Genomic DNA, 22,682 nt, shown 5'->3' on the forward strand with positions numbered 1-22,682 from the left:
TGAATTTCCACATGTTGGATGCACCTCTATCAACACAACTGTCACAGAAAAACTTGGATATTACAAACCGTGTGCAAGATGGCTACCAAAACTGCTCATTAACCAACACAAAGAGAATGTGTAGTGAACGAGCATTTTTGGATTGCTATCAACAAGGTGGAGATGATTTGTTTTCCCACATTGTTACAGGTAACAAGACATGGATATCCTACACCAATGCAGAATTGAAACAAGTCAATGCAGTGGCATTTAAGCAATCTCCATATTCGAGTCAAAAAATATTGGCTACTGTTTTTTGGGACAAAAAGGAGGGAGTCATTTTGGTTAATTTCATGGAACATATATTAACAGTTACAGCTGACGTGTACTGCAAAATGCTCATCAAATTGAGACGTGTGATCCAAAATGGAACATGTGGGATACTGTCGTCTGGCATAATCCTCTTTCACAATATGCATCCTCACACCGCTGCCATAACCAAGAAGTAAAGTCAAGATTTTCATTGGGAACTTTTTGACTGCCCTCCATATAGTCCCGACCTTGTACCTAGCCGCTACTTACTCTTCTTGCATTTGAAAACATGCTTGGTGGACAACAGTTTGAAAACAACAAGGAACTCAAGACTGCCACTGTCAACTGGTTCAATTCCCAGGTGGTGAACTTCTATGCAGAGAGGTTAGAGAAATTGGTGCAGCATTATGAAAAGTGCTTATTTTATTATTTGAATTGATTATGTGGAATATTAATATAACTGACTACGTGGAAAAGTGAAGTAGATATGTAATAAATTAAAACTAAGTTAAAACCTTTTCTCATGAGTTAATTTTTTTTAATGACCAAACGATATAAAAAATATAATTTATGAATATGCCTCATAAATGCAAATATTTTACAAGAAAATGTGCTGGAAGCATTAAGGTGCCAATCAAATAAATTTAAGCTCTCTACACTACCAGTAATCTAAATCTAAATGAAAGATATTTAAGAATCGGAGAGAATAAACTTTAATTTGATTACATGAGGTCATAAGGATCTTCAAGCTAAAATAATAGCCTAGTAGAGACTGCCCTTTGGCAATGAACCGACTGAATGTTTAAATTTAATTGTTACTTCCTTTAAAATTTTAGTAACAGTATCCACTTTTGTTTAATTTTTAAAACACTATAATCACACTTATGTTGTTCTAACAATTCTGCTGGCCTTTTTCAATGAAATATTCATTACAACACTAAATGTACATATATCATAAAAAATGCGTTGGAAGCACAAAGATGCAAATCAAATGTTTCTAAGCTCTCAACTCTACTCGTAAACTAACTTTAAATGCAAAGTACATTATACCAACCTTAGTGAATGCAAGAATAATTGTTTAATTTTAATGAATGCTTACGTTTTGCAGTTAACACACATTCAACGCTGAAATCATGATTTTCACCAGCAGCTTCTTCCTGAAATCAATAATTAACAATAAGAAAAAATCTGATATGATCACGTCACCATGATTTCCTTTTTGTTTACAGTATAAAGTAGAGTTAATGTGTACATAAATGTACCAAATACCAAAAAAATAATTAGAAGTTGTAATATAGGTACAGAGTATAAGAAAAAATCAAGGTGCCGTACAGCTAAAGTTAATAAAAATTTCCATTAATTTAAATACATGATTGGCTAAAAGTCAGTTTTCCCTTCATGTTGATTAAGATTATTTAAAATGTAGGAAATTTGCAGCTGCTGTATCAATTGTGGATACATTTATTTTTGTATGTCTTCAGAATAATGGTATTTAAGTCACAAAACAGAAATCGGTCTTTCAGTTGAAAAAATGGTAAGGATATTACTATTGTCCTTGAAGAATTACATTCAAGATTTCTTAAATTTCCATGTCCTAATCATCAGTATTTGCTTAATTTAAACATAAAATTTAAAACTTTAAAATCTATTTTAATGCATTAAATTATGAAAAGTAAAATATTATTTAATTTAATTAAAAAGTTAATTAAATTAAAGCCTTATTATTTAATTATCTAATTTAAATTAAGGCTTATTTTAATGAATTATCTAATGGATGCATTTAATGTTTTAATGGAGGCACTGAAGATGTTTTAGAAATAAGCCTAGTTGCTAGAAAACAAAAGAACTTGTTGCAGACAAATAAGTTTTTTATTTATTTATTTGAGCCCTCAAATAAATAAGTAAATCTTTATTCTGATGGGAAGAACAATAAATTATATAAATCATATCACTGTAAGATAAAAAAAAAGATGCGTTTAAAGTCCATATTAATTACATAAATACAAATCATGAAATAATATTAAGATGACACGTAAATAAAAAATTGATGATAGATATAAAAAATTACTAAAAAGCAATTCACGATGTAGAAGCTCCAATTGAAAACTATTTTGTGCACATATTTATATACATGTTGATTGGGATGCAGATAAATTTTAAAAACCCATCAATAGAGTAATATTTTTTCTGTAAAAGAAAATCTTTTAATTGTATTTTAAACAGATTGGTGGGATTATTTTTCAAAAACCATTTATCTTAAGCTGAAGTATTGTGTTGAGTTATAAGAAGACTGGTCCATTTTCTGGTAAAGTAAAAGTGAATATTACTAGTTTTTAAGAATAAGTGACCATTGTTTTAATAAAGATTGTACATTAATACATTTAAACACAAGGAAAATTAAAAATATTTAATTTTCAAAATAGATGTTTGTACGATTCACACTTACAGGTGCCAGGTAATGATTAGCCCATATTTGTATCTTAAAAACTCATTTTGATTGCTTGAGATAGCCGCAAGACATTTTACTTTATGTGAGAATGTACAGAGGAAAAATTATATTTAATAATGATGACAATATTAGAGTTTTATTAAGATGTTTTAGAGAAAAACAGTAACAAATATCAACAACAAAGGATTCTGTAAAGCTGGGAATATCCAGAACTAAATTACAGAAGATTCTGGAGGAAATGAATATAAATTTTATCGACCAGATTACTTTGTGTTTATTTAAAGGAAAGAAATTTATGAAGAATTATTCATTGTGAAGCAGGTCTTAATTTCTTTAGATCAGCGATATGGTACAATGAGAAAAACTTCACATTCAATAACTATCGTAATTATGTTTACTGGTCCGATGTAAAGCCTTGTGTAATTATGGAGTAAGTACTTGTATCTTGAGTACATGCTAGGTGTGGGATTAGAGAAAACCCCTTATTTCTTTGAGAAAGTTTATTAGGGGATTTATATGTTGAGCAATTAACAACCCTGTGTTTAAAATAGGTCATCTCTATGTTTAACAGCAAGATGGTGCACCATCTTGCTATAATCTCACTATAATCTGCAAATGAGAGACTACCCCAGTCCCAAAATTATCCTGAAAGAATAAGAACAATTTAATGCTCATCATGCTCATGTAATTTGATATCAAGCGATTTTTCATTCTGAGGAATCACTAAAAATGATAATCTTCAAATCAAAATGAACAGAACAGCTCAAGCTGTCAATTGAAAATACAATCTGAATTACAAGGCAAAAATTTATTTAAAAAAAAATTGTATAATTCGATAGATGAACCCTTACTACCCACAAATACTTAATGGAAGAGGTATAACACTTCAAACACTGTTTTTTTTATTAGTAATAAGAGAAACTGACTGATAAAAAATCAAATTAATGCAATCATTTAATTTTAAATAATCATAATTATGGTTCAAAGCTAATACTTTTAAATATCTGCATGTTGTTATAAGGCCAATAACTGAATTCTAATAAAGAATTAGAAATTTATAAATCTAGCATGCCCACAAACAATCACATTCTATTATTAAACAGTCAATTTCCCAGTCTGACCAACCTTATAACTTTAGGTAAATAAAAACTCAACATCACAGCCTAATCAGTACCTTCTATGTACTACCAAAGCGCGCATCCAATTTTTGTGTCTTTTAGGTGAGCAATGAAAACATCATGTATATTTTGTTATATTGACAACCACCATGAAGTGATATTTCTGATGATGGAACATTGGTACATCATGTTCTGAAGTACTCTATTTCAATAAAAACACCAACACAGGCACAAAATTGATAAAAAGTATTGAAAATCTTTTTCACTTAAAACCAATTATCAATAATAATATGTAATAATTCATAAAAATGTTATGTTGTTAATTATATTGTCTATAAATGATTCGTTTTCATTAATTTTGTGGAAAATTTCAACAGCAAAATCAAAATGTTTTTCTCAATCATCAGTTTTCAATTCCTGCAGTAGCTGTATTTAATATGCAAGTAATTTCAATCTTTTGTGTAAAACTTTGTGAATTGTTTTTGGAATATGCAAATCGAGGCTTTGACGAGAGATGGATTTGTTAGGACTTCTGATTGAAGATTGCCTAATTCGTTTAACAGTTTCTGATACTCATGGTCTACCAGTTGATTTTTCCTTGAGAACAGATCCAGCTTCTTCGAACTGTTTGAAACAACATCATATGTTATTTTCATTTGGTGGCTGTTTTCCATATTCACGTCGAAATGCATATTGAACTATTACAGACTTTAATTCAGATTGTCATAAAACACACTTGCTTTTTCTTGAACACTGAACATAGTAACAAACTAAACATATGTCAGCAACAATACAAAAACTGGAGTCGTGATTTGAACTACTTGTACACAAACTTTTGGGTTGGAAACAATTAGGGCTACCAACATAACTTCCCAAAATTTCCCTACTACCTTGATCTGAATTACAGAAACCCCACCATTCTTTAATGAAGACCATATATTATATTACATTCTGATTTTAATTTATTACAGTTAAGATTTATTGAATGAAAAAAAAATTGCTTATTTGTAACTTTATGACTGAACTCTCATGTACACAGATTTAAGTGTTCTGTAGTTTACTTATATAGTAATTTTTTTTTAATAAATCTTGGATAATTTTTGTTTGTAATTATTACTGTAAAAAATTAAAGTCCATCTGTCTGTACAGACATCAATCTTGAACAACTTACCCAAATTTAATGAAAATAAAAATCTGATGTAGTCATGAAACGTACATTACATTACTTAAAGAAACGCATACTAAAAGGCAATCTTGATCAAAAACTATCTTGCATAAATGCCATTTTCTTTGAATGAAAAAGAAATCACAGTAAAGCTTGAATAAGTTTTGTCTATAATACTTTTTGATAAACTTGACTTTTTTTTAGATATCTGGTCTGTTAACAAAGGCCAACAACACTATTTATCACCAAAAATGTAATTTCTCCTACATAATATTATTATAAAGCTTACAATTTATAAATAAATTATTTTTTCAAACACTCTATCTGGTACTGAGCTAAATGAGTTTTAAAATTAATGTTCAGTTTGTATAAAACTGTTTGAATGCAGTTCATGATTGCAGTTCAGTTATTTTGATTCATCATACGTGAAATATTACTTCCACAATTCAGATGAACTGTTTGATGCTTTGATAACTGAATCCAGCATTCTAGAATTATAAAAGCAAAAACACACATGTATATGCCAGATTTATTTAAAAATGATGCCATAATTCTCATTTTTGTAAAAATCCATCTCATTTTCTCAATAGTAATAGTACCATGTAACTTAAAAAAACAAAAAAAAAATTGGTTATATCACATAGCCCACCAGGCTTGTCTAGTGGTTAACTCATCATTACAAATCAACTGAAGTCAAGAATTGTAAGGTTCAAATCCTTAATCCTAGTAAAGGAAGTTAATTTTATGAGGTCTGTTCAAAAAATACGTAGACTAACGTCATAAAACTAAATGTACTTTATTTAGAAGTTACTTGTCTGGGTCCCCTTCAAAGTACTCTCCTCCCCGACGCACACACTTATCCCAACGGTGTTTCCACTTTTGGAAACAGTCCTGGAACGCTTCTTTGTAATGTTCTTCAGTTCCTTCGTCGAATTGGCCTCAATCTCAGGAATCGTCTCAAATCTTCTCCTTTCAAAGGTCTTTTGAGTTTGGGGAACACGAAGAAGACACAAGGAGCGAGGTCAGGTGAGTAGGGTGGGTGGGGAAGTACAGTGATCGAGCGTTTGGCCAAAAACTCACGAGATATGAGGGATGAATGGGCTGGAGCATTGTCGTGATGAAAAAACCAGTGCTGCATCTTCAATTTTTCAGTCAAAATCTCATAACATGATCCAACTGATATCCCACACTCTTTAGCAAGCTGTCTGATGGTCAGACATCGATTTGTCTGAACCAGTAGATTTTGTCTACGTGTGGTCATCAGTTGATGTGGAAGAACGTCCAGGACGCTCATCGTCTTCAATCGACTGACAACCATCTTTAAAACATCTGTGCCACTTAAAAAATGTCGTACACCTCATAGCAACGTCGCCATAAGTCGTCTTGAGAATATCAAAAACATCACTCCCAGATTTTCCAAGTTTAACAAAAAATTTCACAGCAACTCTTTGCTTGTTCAAGTCATTCATTCTAAAATCCGCCAAACGAAAAAAACACACTTCACAAACAACCGCATAGCTAAGCAACTAATAATGAGATTTGCAATCAAAAAACTGCGTTGTAATCAGCTGATCTGTACGAACATGGCGATGTCAAGTGGATTTGACTGGAACCAACTGGATCCGAGCATTATAAATACAATTTTATTTTTAAAGAGAGTAAGTAGTACTGTAACATATACGTATGAGAAACGTAAGTTAATGCGAACTAGTAGAAGGTTGTGCTCCTCTTCTCAGACTTGGGATGTGCAGACATTGTAAACAAACAGCTTTGAAAAAAATTTTAGCTGGTCTTGAAGGATTTGTCATTCTTTTTTTTTCTTTGTAAATTTCTTGATGCATACATATATGTAAGTTTTCTACATTTTTTACAGGTCTGTTGAAAACAAGATTTACTATACATGTAAGATACAAAAAAAATAAAAATCATTTAGTTGCAAATAAAAATAGATACTGTACTTTATTTTAGATACAGCCAAGAAATTATCTGTTATTACTGGACGGATAGAAATACACAAATTTTTGGATTCAGAAAATCAAAGAGGGGTTCTGCTGTTTGAATTAGGTAAAAATATACGGCCAGCACATCCTGACTTAACACAGAAAATTTTAATCTCAAAATTCATGTAAATGCAGTCAAAACTGAAAAGATAATTAACTTGCAGCAGTTATGACCTATGCAAATGGTTCCTGTTCCCTATCACATTTCCATTTATTTTCCTTTTTCAGTGTTAGTTCTACATATATAAATAGTAACACTGATTCCCTTTGGGGCATTTACTTTTTTTAATGGGCATACTGTAGAAAAAAAAATGTCTTATATTTGAAAAATTATACATATGACAATATATTAATAAGCCAATTCAGCAGAAAATTAAGTACCATACAGCACTTTGCCTGCAGGCTAAACTTCTTTAAATAGAAGCTTGCTACAGATCTCATTACAGAAGCCGTTTTTTGTTCAGGGCTTTCTTCATATTTTTAAATATTTTCTGAAGACAAGTAATGTGAAACCAGCCGAGATATTGGTAGATTAGTTTTATAACAAAAATGCGGAGTGAGTGGATGGTCAAAAAACTGCTTACAAGATGTAAATAAATGATGACAAAAACAGTGAGTAGCCATATTTTGTTAATAATGATCTGATATATTTATTTTTAAAAGAACATTCATCAGAACAGACGGTTCACAGTTTTGCCACTTTCTCACAGACTTCAAGAAAAGTTTGGTATAAAATAGCATATCATTTAGAATATTGCGAATTATGCTCAAAATGGGTGCCAAAAATACTCTCAGAGAAGGATGAAAAACAATCAATGTTTTGACTTCTCTCACGTGTTACAAAAATAAAAATGATGTTTTTTAAGCCAGAACATCACAACTGATCAAATGTAAAAAAAAAAATCAGTGTAACATATGCTGTCTTCATAGGTGGCATCATTTGAGTAGGGTATTCACAAACTACTTCCATGATATAACAAGTAACAATTTTAATATTGATGGAGATTATATTAATAGTAGTTTAAGAATGAACTTTCTTGTTATAATACAATCATTTTGAAATAAATTGTCACTATTAAATAGTAGGCTAATGTCTTTGTGTGTGTGCACACGAGCGCACATGTGCATGTATATATACTTACATTAAGCAGATGAGAAATTAATAACTTATACTTACATCAGAATCATTTTCATTGTTATTTCTGGTTTGGCTATCAGTACGATCATTTTCATACTCATCTTCATTTTCAGGTTCATCGTCTTCATCAATATTATCAAAATCATTATTCGCAACATTATCATTAAAATCCTCATCATTGTCATCATTTGATAATTTTTTAATAATGTCAAGTTCATTGCTAACAACACCGTTACTTAATTTATTGACATCAGACTTTTTTTCATTAAATATTGCCATTAATGATATTTGGGATTGTGAACAAAGCTCAAAAAAATCAAAATACTGATCCACTTTTGTACAACATTCAACACAAACAGTTTTAGGTAAAATATCTTCTGGGTAAAGCTGTAAAAATAGAAAAGAAACTTATAAAACAAATATTTGTAAATCATAATTTGTGAATAAATAGGGAGAACAAGACAAGATATGAGGTGAATTTAAAACTTAAGAAAGCAATATTATATCCCTAAAAAAGATTTTTAAGAACTGGTTACATGCGTAATCCACCAGTTTGGTCTACTGGTGAACTCATCATCGCAAATCAGCTGATTTCAAAGTCAAGAGTTCTAAGGTTCAAATCCTAGTAAAGGCAGTTACTTTTATATGGATTTGAATAATAAATCGTGGTTACCAGTGTTCTCTGGTGGTTGGGTTTCAATTAACCACACATCTCAGCAATGGTCAACCTGAGACTGTACAAGACTACACTTCATTCATTTACATTCATACATATCATCCTCATTCATCCTCTCAAGTAATACCTTACAGTGGTTCCGGTGGCTAAACAGAAAAAAAGAGAGTGAGATTGAGAGAGTGAGAGAGAGAGAGAGGGTTACATGTGTCTTCTACAACTATTATCTTCTTCAAAGTGCTGTTTTTTAATACAGAAAACCATATTGTGCATGAAATGTTATAACAAAATCTAATTATTCCTTTCAAAAGAATTACTTTTTTCCAGTCATACACAATTTTTGATAAACATTTTTCTTGAAGTAGTATGAGAAAGAATTCCATTCAAGGCAACCACTCACTTGATATCTTTACAAGAAGAATGCAGTATTATTAAACAAATGTGTGCAGAAAGTTGCAAAAAAGGCAGGATCAGAATGTATAGATTAACACCATCTTGTATAAAAAATGTACAAATAAAGTTTGCATCAGTAGAAACTCAAAATAAACTTTAAAAAAATATCTGACTTAAAAAACTCTCTTTTTTCCTGTTTAGCCTCTAGGAATTACCGTTCAGGTATTACTTCAGAGGATGAATGAGGATGATATGTATAAGTGTAAATGAAGTGTAGTCTTGCACAGTCTCAGTTTGACCATTCCTGAGATGTGTGGTTAATTAAAACCAAATCACCAATGAACACTGGTATCCACAACCTAGTATTTCAAATCCATATAAAAATAATTATTTTTATTAGGACTTGAATGCTGGAACTCTCATCTTCCAAATCAGCTGATTCAGGAAGATGCGTTCACCATTAGACCAACCCGGTGAGTTTGATTTAAAAAACTCGCTAATTCTTTAAACTCTTCTGACTTAAGAAGCCAACATCAAATTAAAAACAATCACCAACAGTTTATTAACTGTTAGTTTAGTTTTTACAGTAGAGTCTAATTAATCCAAGTTAATAATCACAAAAAACATTAACCTGAGGACAGCAGGCCCCTCAGATTGCAGAAAACACATAATAAATGTAAAAAATAAAGATATTAAGGTTTAATATTATAAAAGGTGGGTTAAATTAAAATAGTACTAAATGATATTTTTAATTATTGACAATAAATAGTAAACTAAACTAAATTATATAAAAACAAAATATTGTAAATTCAAATGTACCCTAGGTATTTTGAAACAGTCCACTATATTTGGAAGAACTCCATTCTTTGTTGAAAGGTGACTTCATCTTTCAAGAAATAAAATATTAATTGGCGACATATTGAGCTACTATTCTGCATAATGTACTACATTGTTTCCAAAACATGAGTCCATATTTCTTTGCTTTATTATCTTCATTTCCTCACTACTACTTGCATCACTTGATACCTAGTGGGTCCCATTTATAATGTTACGGTGAATAATTTCTGCTTTGTCCTCAGAATCTAGCCATTCCTTAATTTCTTCTTCAGTTGAGTTTTTAAAACCTACTTTTTATGCAAAATTGATCAAATCATAATCTGTAAAATCTTCACAAAGTTATATCTGTCTCTACAGAAGAATTTTTTTTACGATTTTTTAAGAATTCTTTTGGTTTCATTATTCTTCAAGAGAATTTTTGGGTTTCTATTTTAATTTCACACTAAGCACCTACTGGGTATACCAAAATGAAAGACTGTCACTAGATAGATCTTGGAGAGCTGCATCAAACCAGTCAATTGAATGAAGACAAAAAAACACCTACTATCCGATAAATATGCTTTTAAATTAATTTTTGAAACAATCTGTTCAGTTTATTGCTTTTGACTCTCTTCTCCTAGCACATATGTAACCATTTTTTGTTTATGGATTTTCTTAAATGCAGCAATAACCCCTTAATCCATAGACTGAATAAGACTAATGAAGTCTGGTGGTTTCATGTAATTTTAAAAAAACTTCTATAAAAATTCATTGAAAAACAAGCCCTTAAAAATATTTGGATCCATCCAGAGCAATATGTTTTAAAAGCCCTTTTAAGATTTCCTGATTATAAGAATTGTAATTTGTAATCGTTGATACATTTGGTCAAAGTAGAACTGTAACTGTTCCTTAATTTTTTTTAAAACCTGGTGCTTCAGTTTCTATTGTATTAGCTATGCTGGAAGCACTCTGAAATTCATACCAGCTATATTTGTAAATTTGGTATAAAGAATACCCTTTGTCATCAACTAATTTTAAATTTTTGTTACATACAAATCACTTTCACTGTTCAAAAGTTGTTCATCACTAATAAGTAACTGAATAATGCCATATCTTTTTAAAATTGTCTAAATAACCAATGCTTGGAGAGAAACTTGGTTTTCTTGAAATATGGATTGAAAATATAGTGCCTTTTCCTACAATACTGGCCCAGAAATTGGCTAAATTTTTCTACAAATGGAATAAAACCAAAAATATGTTGCCTTGTTTTTTCAAACTCACTTTCCATCGCACAATTTAGATGTAACATCACTTTCTGAAAAATGTATCTTTGAAATCCAAGATTCTAATTTTGTTTGTTTGTTTGTTTGCGTCTCCAATCCCCTACAGTTACTTACAGGACTTATTCCAAGATCTTGGACAATACTTTTAAATGTTTCATCAATATCTATGATGCATTTGAGTGTGTCTAATTTTACAATTAGTGGTGACAAAACCTTTTTTTCTTTAAACTGATTTTACTATTAAATTGCAAAAAAGAGTTGCGTTTAAATTCCTAACAAAGTAAGTATGACATACCGAAAAGCAACCTTAAAAGAAACTGAATATAAAACTAACATATATTAAATGTATTTCAATCATAATTTACTGTGACGACTATATTCAACAGTATTAGAAACTAAGCTAAATTTAAAAAAAAAATTGTACTACAAATGTTATGACTCTATATATTAAATTAATTATTTCTTAATGACATTTACTTTTGCTGAATATACTACTACTGGAATTCCATAATACTCTTTTTTTATCCAAATAGAATTCCTAGAGCACACAAAAATAAATATGCTGCTGCTAATTGTTACAACTATTTAATATAAACTTATTTATTTACAAATTGCGTGCCAGAACTATACTGTTATGTCAGGAGTTATTTTATGAAAATTACCAAAATAATGTTAAAATTCCCTATTTTCATTTATTTCTATTAAATTCTGTGATAAGCTACAAAAACTATTAGTTGTCATTCAGTATTATAAATGTTGCTAGATAACATCAGTTGCACAAATTTCATTCCAAAAATGAGTTTATTCACTGACAAGTGTTTCTGGTATTGTTTGAATTTTGACAATTATAATGACAAGGTATGATGATGATGATGTTGAAATTTTAAATGAATTAAAAAAGAATGGAAGGATGAGAAATGTGGAATCGATCAAGAAAATAGTGATATCATGTAAAAATACACAGAAAGTACCACATTATATTTTCCAATTAGTTAAAAAGAATATGTTTCATTTCTAACCTAAAACTATATAAATCCACCTTTGTGTACATACAAATTTAAAAAAAAAGTTCAAATTTTGATTTTATGTAAGAATTATGCTTGTAACTAGTACTAATGGTTTCAATAATGCTCTGAAACAGCCATCAGAGGGTCTTGAAAATAAAATAATTCTGAATTAAAATTTAACGGTACAATGCATTTAATCGGTGAGATTATTTTTGGATTTCTCTGCATAATGGGATGAACTATATTTATTCAGATGGAAGAGAAAATGTACATTACACAAGAGTCTCAGAATGCTTCTTGCAAAACATTTATTGTAAGAATGATGATATACAAACTGTTTTCTGATATTACCACTGGCTTTTTTTTCTTAGGTTTCTCTGCTGCACATGTAAAAACACCACTCTAGGCGGTTGGTGATTAAAGTTTTGATATTAAGATGTAAAGTTTTATTGAAAATATACATCTTTTAAAGTAATAATGTATTCATGGGGAACCAAACATAGGACATGCCAGTCTGATAATAGCATAGTTATTATACACATCAATTCTTTAGCGTTAAAACAAAAAAGAAATCATTAAAATACATTATAACTACTAGCATTAATACTGGGCAGTAATTTCATTTAATTAATTGTTTAGATGGGTTGACTCTGTTCAGTCTAATGCATAAGAACATATGGTGTTTGTGGATTAATAGGGAGACCGCTAATTGTTTCCTCAAGCAACATTATATAATTAATTTTGTTAAGTTATATATGCATCAGAACTGTTTACTGAAGTTCACTTCTGTTCACAGTTGATGTATGGTGGGACAAAATGGAATTGTTGCTTGAGAAACATATGTACATTACAACAATTGACCTCTCAAAGAATTGACAGTCCCAGTTTCATTATGTAACTGATGCAAACATGTTAATTAAGTGAAAACCAACAAAATCCTAACAGTAATTTTACAAACGAGGTGAACTCTGCAGACAAACAACAATTCTTTCTGTAAATGAATAAATCCAAATAAAGTAATGTACTCTATGGATATTTACTTAGTAAAGTTCCAATAGCGGTAGCATGTTATATATATAGCCCTTTCCCAACCTCCATCTTATTAATGATGTCTGACCGGTCTATGAATAATATAAGTAAACTTTAGAAAACATTTCACTTATATAATTTATGAAAGATACACACAATATACTCTCTAACAAAAAATAAAAATTATTGAACCCCTCTAAGTTAACACATGAATACAGAAAATTTTACTGTAATTTATGTTTTTCTTTTGTATTATGTATTTTCTTTTATATAGATTCACTATTCTATTTATTAATCATAATACTCCATCAAAAACCAATTTTATTCAGAATTTACTAAATATTTTTACAGTTTGTGTTTCATAACAGAAAGAGGAAGGCCAGTTAGATATGATTAAGAATACTAACAATTTTTATCAATAATAAAACAGAATGATGATACATTCTCAGTTTACACAGAATATGTACATTTTCTTAACAGTAATAAATGTTTTTATGGTAGAAACTGTTATAAAGATAACATTTCTCATGTGGATATGCTTTGGAAAATCTCCATGTATTTATACAGCATCATTATTATAAAACATTTAGTTTAATTTATTAATGATTGTAAGTCAGTTTAATTTTTTTACAAAATATTTTTTTTTAAAAGATTAAAAAATACATTGATAATATGATGAGCAACAGATTCAACAGATTATAGTTTCATATAGCTACAAAACTACTTTTTTAAAACACTTTAAAAAAACAAGAATTATAGTGAACATCTACATTAATATATTTATTCAGGTTCATTTACATACTGTCGACTACAAGCTAAATCAAATTAACTGCTGCTACACCTTCCCTATTTACAAAATGATTCTTTACACATAAAAAAAAACACAGCACTGCCAAATGTATAATGTAAACTACAATTTGTCCATTATAAAATCATTGATTGTCATAACATGGTATAACCAATAAAAATGATCGATTACAAACACGCACGCATGCTCGCTCGCTCACACACTCACTCACAAATTGGGCCAAAACAATCCTTGTACATAATTATCTTGTTTTAAGTAGAAAAGTTATCAAAAAAATAAAATATAAGTTTAAAATTAATCTGAAATAAACTTTACAGTGAAGAGCTGCAGAATTACAGTAAAAGTATAACAGTCAAATATAATTACTTAATTATGTAAGATTACAGTTTTATATATGTTAGTCATAATTATCCTCTTGAAGATGGCAGAATAGCCAAAAGCACTTGAGGAAATCAAATTGGAATTTGGTAAGCTGTTTTAAAATCATACATAATAAATATAATTACTTTAGAGTGTAATATGTATACTTTTATGTGGAATTTAATATGTTGTGTTCAAATTTTGTATGACATAACTACAAGGGCTGCATCAAAAATGACTTCTGATTGCCTGTTAAATAAAATCGTAATCATAGCAATATGATGAATGAGCTGTAACGGCTACCCACAAACTATAGTCTGCCATTTGATAACAATGTGTCATCTAATAAGCCAAAGAAATTCAAGCAGGCCATACCAAACCAGAAGAAATTGGTATTGAAAAATTTGAAATGTTGGCAAACTTCAAGTGTTTAATATCTCTCTGTTTAATACTAGTATGCTGCTTTAGTAAATTTATATTTTTATCTGTTATGTCTAAAAATGTACATGTTGTCATTAATGGTATAGCATATGTGTCTTTATTTTTACAGAGGCGAATTTTTTATATCTTTTCCATTGTATGTGTAGCTTGTTGTGTCCTTGCTACCAGTAGGTGAATGTGGGTTTGGTTTGACCAACAAACTATCTAGTGTAGTTTTTTTAGTTTGATTTATATTCTTCCAGTTTGCAGTGTTTATCCATATACTCTTTATTATTATACAATCTGATTGGTTGATGTACAGGGTGTCCGATATAAAACGCAACCCATCAATCACTCATCCGTGAAATTTCAAAAGTCAAGATTACTCCCCTACTCGTTACTGAAACGGACTCCTCCAACATCTGAACATCGCGGCGACGCAGAAGAATACTACCGATAGTAACAACAATGCAATCATAACGTTCAGTGTATTGCTAGAGACAAGATGGTGTTTTCGCTAGATGAACGTGTTTTCATTGTCGAGTCGTACTTCAGTACGAAATCAGCGGTTGCAGTGCAAGATTTGTTTCGCCATAAGTACCCAGATAAGCCAGCTCCTAACAAAACATCAGTATTAAGGTTAGTCGCAAAATTTAGAGAGACCGGTTCTGTTAATAACATGGAACGCAAAAGATCTGCGTCAGTGTTGAATACAGATACAGTCGCTGAAATCAAAGAGCTATTACTCGCCTCGCCAAATAAATCGATCAGACGTTTGACTGTGAAATTAATTCGTCTAAATCAACTGTTCATCGAGCGACCAAACAATTACAATTACGACCTTACCGCATTCAAACGGTTCATCGACTTCTTGAGCCCGACAAAGAAAAACGGCTACAATATTGTCAACGGTTCCGTCGATTTCTGCGTGAGGGAATTAACGTTATGGATTCGTTATTTTTTACAGATGAAGCACGGTTTCATTTGGACTGCTACGTAAACAGCCAAAACAGTAGAATTTGGAGTGCTGAAAATCCCCACGGTTATCACGAAAAACAATTACACCCGCAGAAGTCGGGGGTGTGGTGCGCGATATCGCGTAAGAAAATAATCGGTCCTATTTTTTTCTAGTACACCATTAATGCAGAACGATATCAGGATATTTTATTTCAGTTCATCGCATTTTTGGAAGAGGAAGACAGACACTGCCGGCTACAACATTACGGTGCGACATCGCACTACACAGGTTCAACTTCTGATTTCGTCGAGGAATTCTTCGGTAATCGTGTTATCGGTCGAGGCTTGTGGCCACCAAGATCTCCAGATTTGACTGCGGCGGATTTTTTTCTACGGGGTTACCTCAAAGAAAAAGCCTACAGCAACAAACCACGAACACTTGAACAATTGAAAGTCAATATTAAGCTGTATTAAATATCCAGCCACAAACTTTGAAAACAGTAGCAAGAAACGCTGTAAAAAGAATTGAAGCTTGTATTCAAGAAGATGGTGTCCACTTCCAACATTTACTCTAAATGTAAGGTAATGGACAGTAATAACAAAAATTACATTTACATTTACACGTGCCTTTTTATTATTTCAATACCTACCAATATAAGGTTAGGTTGCGTTTTATATAGGGCACCCTGTACGTGATTATGTATAGTTTGTCAATAGGTGTTTTTTTTTTGTTTTTTGTATTTTATGTAACTTTCCTTAAGTGTGCAGCATAACTAATAATATTTGTTGGGTATTTTATTACTGTATTCTTCTGTTACTGACATGTGTAACATATTTTGTGTGTGTCCAAGACAAAAGTATAAAAACCGTTTACCACGAGTACAGAATTCAATAATGCTTCTTACCTTATGCTTATTATTTTTTAATAGCACTTTCAAGGGTTTCCCTCATCATCAGTTAAACTTTCCTTTTTTTCTCAAATCACACATTAAATTATAATTACAGTTCTGTGCAAGTACACAACTGTATTTGTGGCTACATATTTTTATATGTTGTAATTTTAATGTGTGATTTGAGAAAAAAAAGAAAAGTTTAACTGATGATGAGGGAAAACCTCAGAAGCGGTATTAAAAAATAATAAGCATTATTAAATTCTGTACTCTTGGTGGTAAATGGTTTTTATACTTTTGTCTTTCAGATAATAGCACAGAGGGAATATGTACAAATACAATAACAAAAGAATTGTTTTTGTTAAGTTACTACATAAATTCTAAGCATTTATAATATACATATACATATTGACTTATACTATTATATTTTGCATAAAATTTCAGATGTGGTTTTTTCCAGTTTGCTGTCTTGGACAGATTAAGGTCAAAGAAATTTGTAATTATGTTGCTTACTCTAAGTTAGGGTGTACTTCGCTTAAAAGTGCCGGAACAAACACTGTCTTGTAGTCTTTTGTATTGGGTAAGATCTCAAATGCGTATTAAATTAAAAATTTTTTGGTTATATAGTTTATGCTAAAAATATTTCTAACAAGAAGTCTAGAAATGAGATACATATGTCTAGAAATAGACAGATACATATACAGATACATATTTCTAGATACATATATCTAGAAATGAGATACATATGAGATACAAAAATAGCTCATTTTTATTACCTGGCCATTACTTATTTATTAATGATAATATTTTTTTTAAGTCATTTTCTATTAAATAGTTGTTTTAATATGTAAACTTGTTGATAACTTCTTGAAAATTATTTTACATTTTGCACTTTGCAAACTATATATTCAAGTGTAAATAATGCAATACTGTAATACACATTCATGAAATTATTTGATGACTGATAATAATAATAATCAAAAATGTTTAAGAAATTAATGTTTACAAATTACATAGCAATGAATCATTGTATTACTCACGCACATAATTTACAATAAATAATAATGTAGCTCTAAAATATACAAACAATACTTTTTAAAGCCAATAATAGTTTTATTTGATGTCTTTGTATAAGTTTGGCGGTCAATATAAAAAACTTATCAGTACAAAAACTTCAAAATGTGTAAAAAAAAAAATTAGTTTCAATCTAAAAATGGTATTTCCAGAAGCATTTCTATATATGATTTATTTGATTAGTATGCCAGTTTTTTATTTGGCAATAGAGTTGTACTTCATGTCATAATTTCTTCTCATCAAATTTCTCTTGAAGCCCTTTTTAAAACAGTCATTATGTTATATTGGAAACAAATAAATATCTTATACTAATGGTAAGCTTAAAATTTGCAATATTTAAAGAAAAACAATACTGTTTTTATCCTTGCAGCAAAGTAATTTATCTGATTGTCTCAAGAAAATAAATTGTCTAAAACCAAAAAAATTTCATATAATAATATAATACAAGAACGTAAGAAACAATAATACAATAAACCACAAAAATAATAATGGTTGTTGCAAATTATATTATTTTATAATTACTTCAGTGTTATATTAACCAACAATATTTGTTTCCTTCATCTCATTAAAGTATATATAATTACGTAAAAATATATTATTACAGCGCATTTAATTCTTACGGCTACATCATGTCATTAATTTTTTAATTAATGAAACTGATTCCAAGGTAAAAAGAATTAGTTGTTTAATGATGCATCACTTTAATAAAAATGGAAATAAATTTTGCAAAACGCAATGTAAATACAAGGTTGAATAAAGCAAAATGTCATGTCATATTTAACTGTTGTTAACAGAGAATTAAAAAAAAAAACTGCGCACTACCAAAGTTCAGCAAATTAACTATAATTTTTCAATATAGTATAACACTTATACGTGCAAAAACATTGACTGACTAACTGATGCAACTGACTAATAATCCTTTGCAGTTATAAACTATTTGAGTAATTATGTTAACTATAATTACAGCTAGACTGAACAATCGGTCTATAAAATATACAGGAATAGTATGCATGAAATGATAATTACCTCATTCATGCAAACTAATAATGCCTACAGTGATATCTAGAATTGTTTGAATCATGTAGATATATAACAAAATGCCCTTCTAAACAAGGACTAAACGAAAATTTAAGTTTCTGAAATGGAATGGTAAAGTATAAAATCCTTCAGTATGCAAAACAGCACTATCCAACATTTATATGACAATATGTTCACTGCCGAAATATCCAGACTATAATGTTCTTGAAGAATTTGCATACAAAAATTATTTTCAATAACATAAATAAATAACAAGATATATGCTAACAAATAACCAACGTGAAAAAAAAACACAAATGAAGAAAACATGAGTAAAAAACGGGTATATGGTCACATATCCACAATATAGACTAAAGATTAAGCAGTCAACTCACATAAAACAGATGAAATCTATTAATGACGGGAAATCTGCGAATATATCTCACTAGATGAAACAATACGCCGGTAAAACAATGATAACGAAACTACTTCAAGCATATTAATGTATATAGCTAATTTTATTCTATAATTGTACGTATTACAATTGCTAAAATATTTTATATTAATAATAAATGTCGGATACAGGAAAAAATAATCACGTAAAACGAGTTTAAAAAAATATAAAATAATTACAATTTACAAATTAAAAAATGTATATTAAGGTTAGTCAATAATTCATAGTCCTCCCTATTTGTTTGCCGAACACTCAGACAGTACGTACAAAAACAATACGAACATTTTGAAACAAAAATATTCATTAATTATCGAATTTAAGGTTAAAACTTCGTTTGTAGAATGCCACTTGTTCTAAACATAAAGTAACGCCGGGATATTATAAACATGGCTCACCCATATTTGTAGACATTGAGTAATCTTAGACGCTAAATTAAGTTTTTGTCCTTCTTCTTCATAAACATTAACATAATTATCACTTTTCGAAGCACATAGACGACAAAGACATGCAACTGCTATATCCATTTTACTGAATGTCGGTTAATAAATTTAAATAAATACGATTTAATTTATAAACAGAAGTAAACCAAAGTGTCTACTTTATTAGTCTCTGAATATGTCTCACTGTAGCCAACATACAACAAATAATTTCTCCGTAAGAATCTTTTAACTTTGACACCTTTTGTTTATCAAGTGGTAAATTTACCACACGATTTTAAGGGAAAAATAACTACTATTATCGCTCATGTGTACGGCGGAAGTTTAAAATCACGCTCGTACGTAAAAACCCAATGATTTTTGTTGGTAATTCTTGTGTACTTTGCATTGTTCAAATTCCAATACTAATACGGAAAGAAAATGGGGTGATCACATTTTAACCAAAATGCGTACGTTTAGGGTTGGCTGATTAATATGAATAAATCTGTAGAAGTTTAAAAATAAATTTAGTTCTTTATAATAATGTGTAACAAATTACAAAATGAGGAGAAGTAGCATAGCCATTACTTCAGCTGCTAAACTAGCTTAATGCAATTCTATTTATTAGAAGAAAACACTGATGTGATTGTGTTAACAAGAAACACATACCAGTAAAGATGAAGATCTTGTACAAAGAGGTGAGATTATGACATATAATGTAATTGGAGCAATAATAAAAATAATATAATAAGGTTGGTCTAATGACTTGCATAAAAAATTCTTATAATCCACCTGCAGTGGGCATGGACAGAATCAGATCTTCCTCTCCCCAGCCCCTCATAGATTACATTGCATAATTTTAACTTACATCACTCTTTGTGGAGCTATGAGAAAATTGACAGTAATGGTGATATTGTTGAACTACGGATGGACTAATGATTTGCACTTGGTATAAGACACAAAAAACAAACAACCTTCCAAGATGAAAAAAGAATTATTACCCTGACGTAGCATTTATTAGCAAAAATAGTGACAGGTTACAAAAAGGTGACTATTGCCAACTTAGCAATAGGTCCTCTACAGTTCCCTCTTAGTCATCCATACAAGACTGTCAGAGGCCTAACAGTTCAGTTTGTCAAATCACACTCAAAAACCAAAGCGGAATGTTGGTAAGGAAAATTGAGACAAATACACTTAGGATCTTGATAATGACGTATAAAGGATACAGCCATGTGTGGAAAATTATAAAAGGTTCATATCAGTGCTGCCAAGAGGACATCACAAGGGATTTTAGGAGATTACAATCCTGGGCTGGAATGAGGATTGTCAAGAAATCTGCAATCAGTACGTGAAGGACGACTGTTAAGAGAATGCAATAAAACTATTGAGTGCAGTTGGTTTTGGAGGTTGGGAAAAGTGGAAGGTGTTGAAAATATCAACTTCCATCATTCAATTAAAAAGGCCAGGACCTTGTTGAAATGATTATCTGCTGAGAAGCATACAGGAAATAAGGCTGTTAGAAAGAAAACTACAGAGGAACTAATTATGATTAAGGTATGTACTGCTCGGAGAACACAATTCTCAACAATCTTTGAGACAGATAGGATTGATTGCACAATTGCATTGGTCAAAGCATGTAAAGCCGTTGGTGCAGATAAAATCTACCATGAATTATAGATGAACTGGCTGAATGCTTTCTATAATAGCATATTGACCTCTGTTAAGTTCCTAAGACAAATAGCAATACTAAAACCAGGCAAACCTACGAATAGATGTTGTTAGCTGTCATCCAATGTCATTGCTGAATGTATGATATAAATTGTTAGGGAGCCTGTTGTACAATAAGATAAGATCAGTAATTGACAATGCCCTGCCAGCAGAGCAAGGTGGCTTTAGAGAAGGTAGAAATTGTGCAGAGCAGGCATTTGTGCTTACCTTTAGCATTGAGGTAGGATTCCAGAAAAGGTTAAAAACAGGAGCAGCATTTGTGGATTTATCTTCAGTGTATGATATTATATGGAGATACAGATTAATAAATAAACTAATAAGAGTAGTCAAGTGCAAAACCTTTATTAACATCAATGAAATGCTGACAAATTGACTAATCACAGTACATCTTGGTGAAGCTTAGAGTAGGCCAAGAATACTAAAAGATGGCTTGCTTCAGGGATCTGTTCTTGAATCTTTATTGTACTACTATATCTATACATAAGTGACTTACCACCTACTAGATCCATAAAATTCATGTATGCAAATGATATTGTTCTTGCTACACAATGTATAACATTCAGGGAATGTGAGGTGGTGATTGAGGAACATCTGAGATTGCCTGCCATGTACTTCAATAATGTGGTCTGAAACCTAACCCAACTAAAAAAGAGTTAAGCTGCTTCCATTTAAGTATTAGAAATGCCAGAGAGTTTCTAAAGGGCTCATTTGCAGGGAAAGAATTGTGATATAATCCAACTCCAAAATACCTTGGTGTGATGCTTGATAGAACCCTGACTTACAAGCAACATATTATGAATATAGCTGCAAAATTGAGAACTTAAGGTAACATAATTCATAAGCTGACCGGAAACCACTAGGAAGTGGCTGCAAGCATACTTTGAACATCAGCATTAGTCTTGATATATTCTGCAGCTGAGTACTATGCAGCCGTATGGTTGAATAGTTGCAATGCTGGATATTGAAATAAATATTACCCAGTGCTAGCTAATATATCTCCACCATATCTCAGACACCAGAATGCCCTAGTACTGCTCTGGAAAAACATTACCAATGCAGTGGCACCAGTTAACAAGACCATCAATAATTCAACTAATCGGTGCTTAAAATCTTGGAAACCAACATGAGAACTGCCCCAAAAGCTTATAGAGGAGAATTTTAATATCAAACAACAATGGAAAATCTCATGGGATGAA

General features: G+C 30.6%; 1 protein-coding gene across 2 annotated transcripts in view; it reads right to left on the minus strand.

The window, feature by feature from the left end:
• The window catches only part of LOC142333067 (uncharacterized), a 47,458-nt gene extending 27,512 nt beyond the window's left edge, over positions 1-19,946 (minus strand). Inside the window, exons 1-3 of one of the 2 annotated variants that reach the window (XM_075379888.1) lie at positions 19,738-19,946; positions 8,201-8,548; positions 1,391-1,448 (exon numbers count right to left, since the gene is read on the minus strand). In XM_075379888.1, coding sequence (XP_075236003.1) covers positions 1,391-1,448; positions 8,201-8,548; positions 19,738-19,866 — 535 coding nt within the window. In that variant the 5' untranslated portion in view covers positions 19,867-19,946. Of the gene's footprint in view, positions 1-1,390; positions 1,449-8,200; positions 8,549-19,283; positions 19,700-19,737 lie in introns of those variants that run through there. The other variant, XM_075379889.1, reaches the window with a different exon arrangement.
• Positions 19,947-22,682: the final 2,736 nt, after the last annotated feature.

This window comes from Lycorma delicatula, chromosome 12, assembly GCF_047948215.1.
Source record: "Lycorma delicatula isolate Av1 chromosome 12, ASM4794821v1, whole genome shotgun sequence".
In the NCBI taxonomy this organism is placed as follows: domain Eukaryota; kingdom Metazoa; phylum Arthropoda; class Insecta; order Hemiptera; family Fulgoridae; genus Lycorma; species Lycorma delicatula.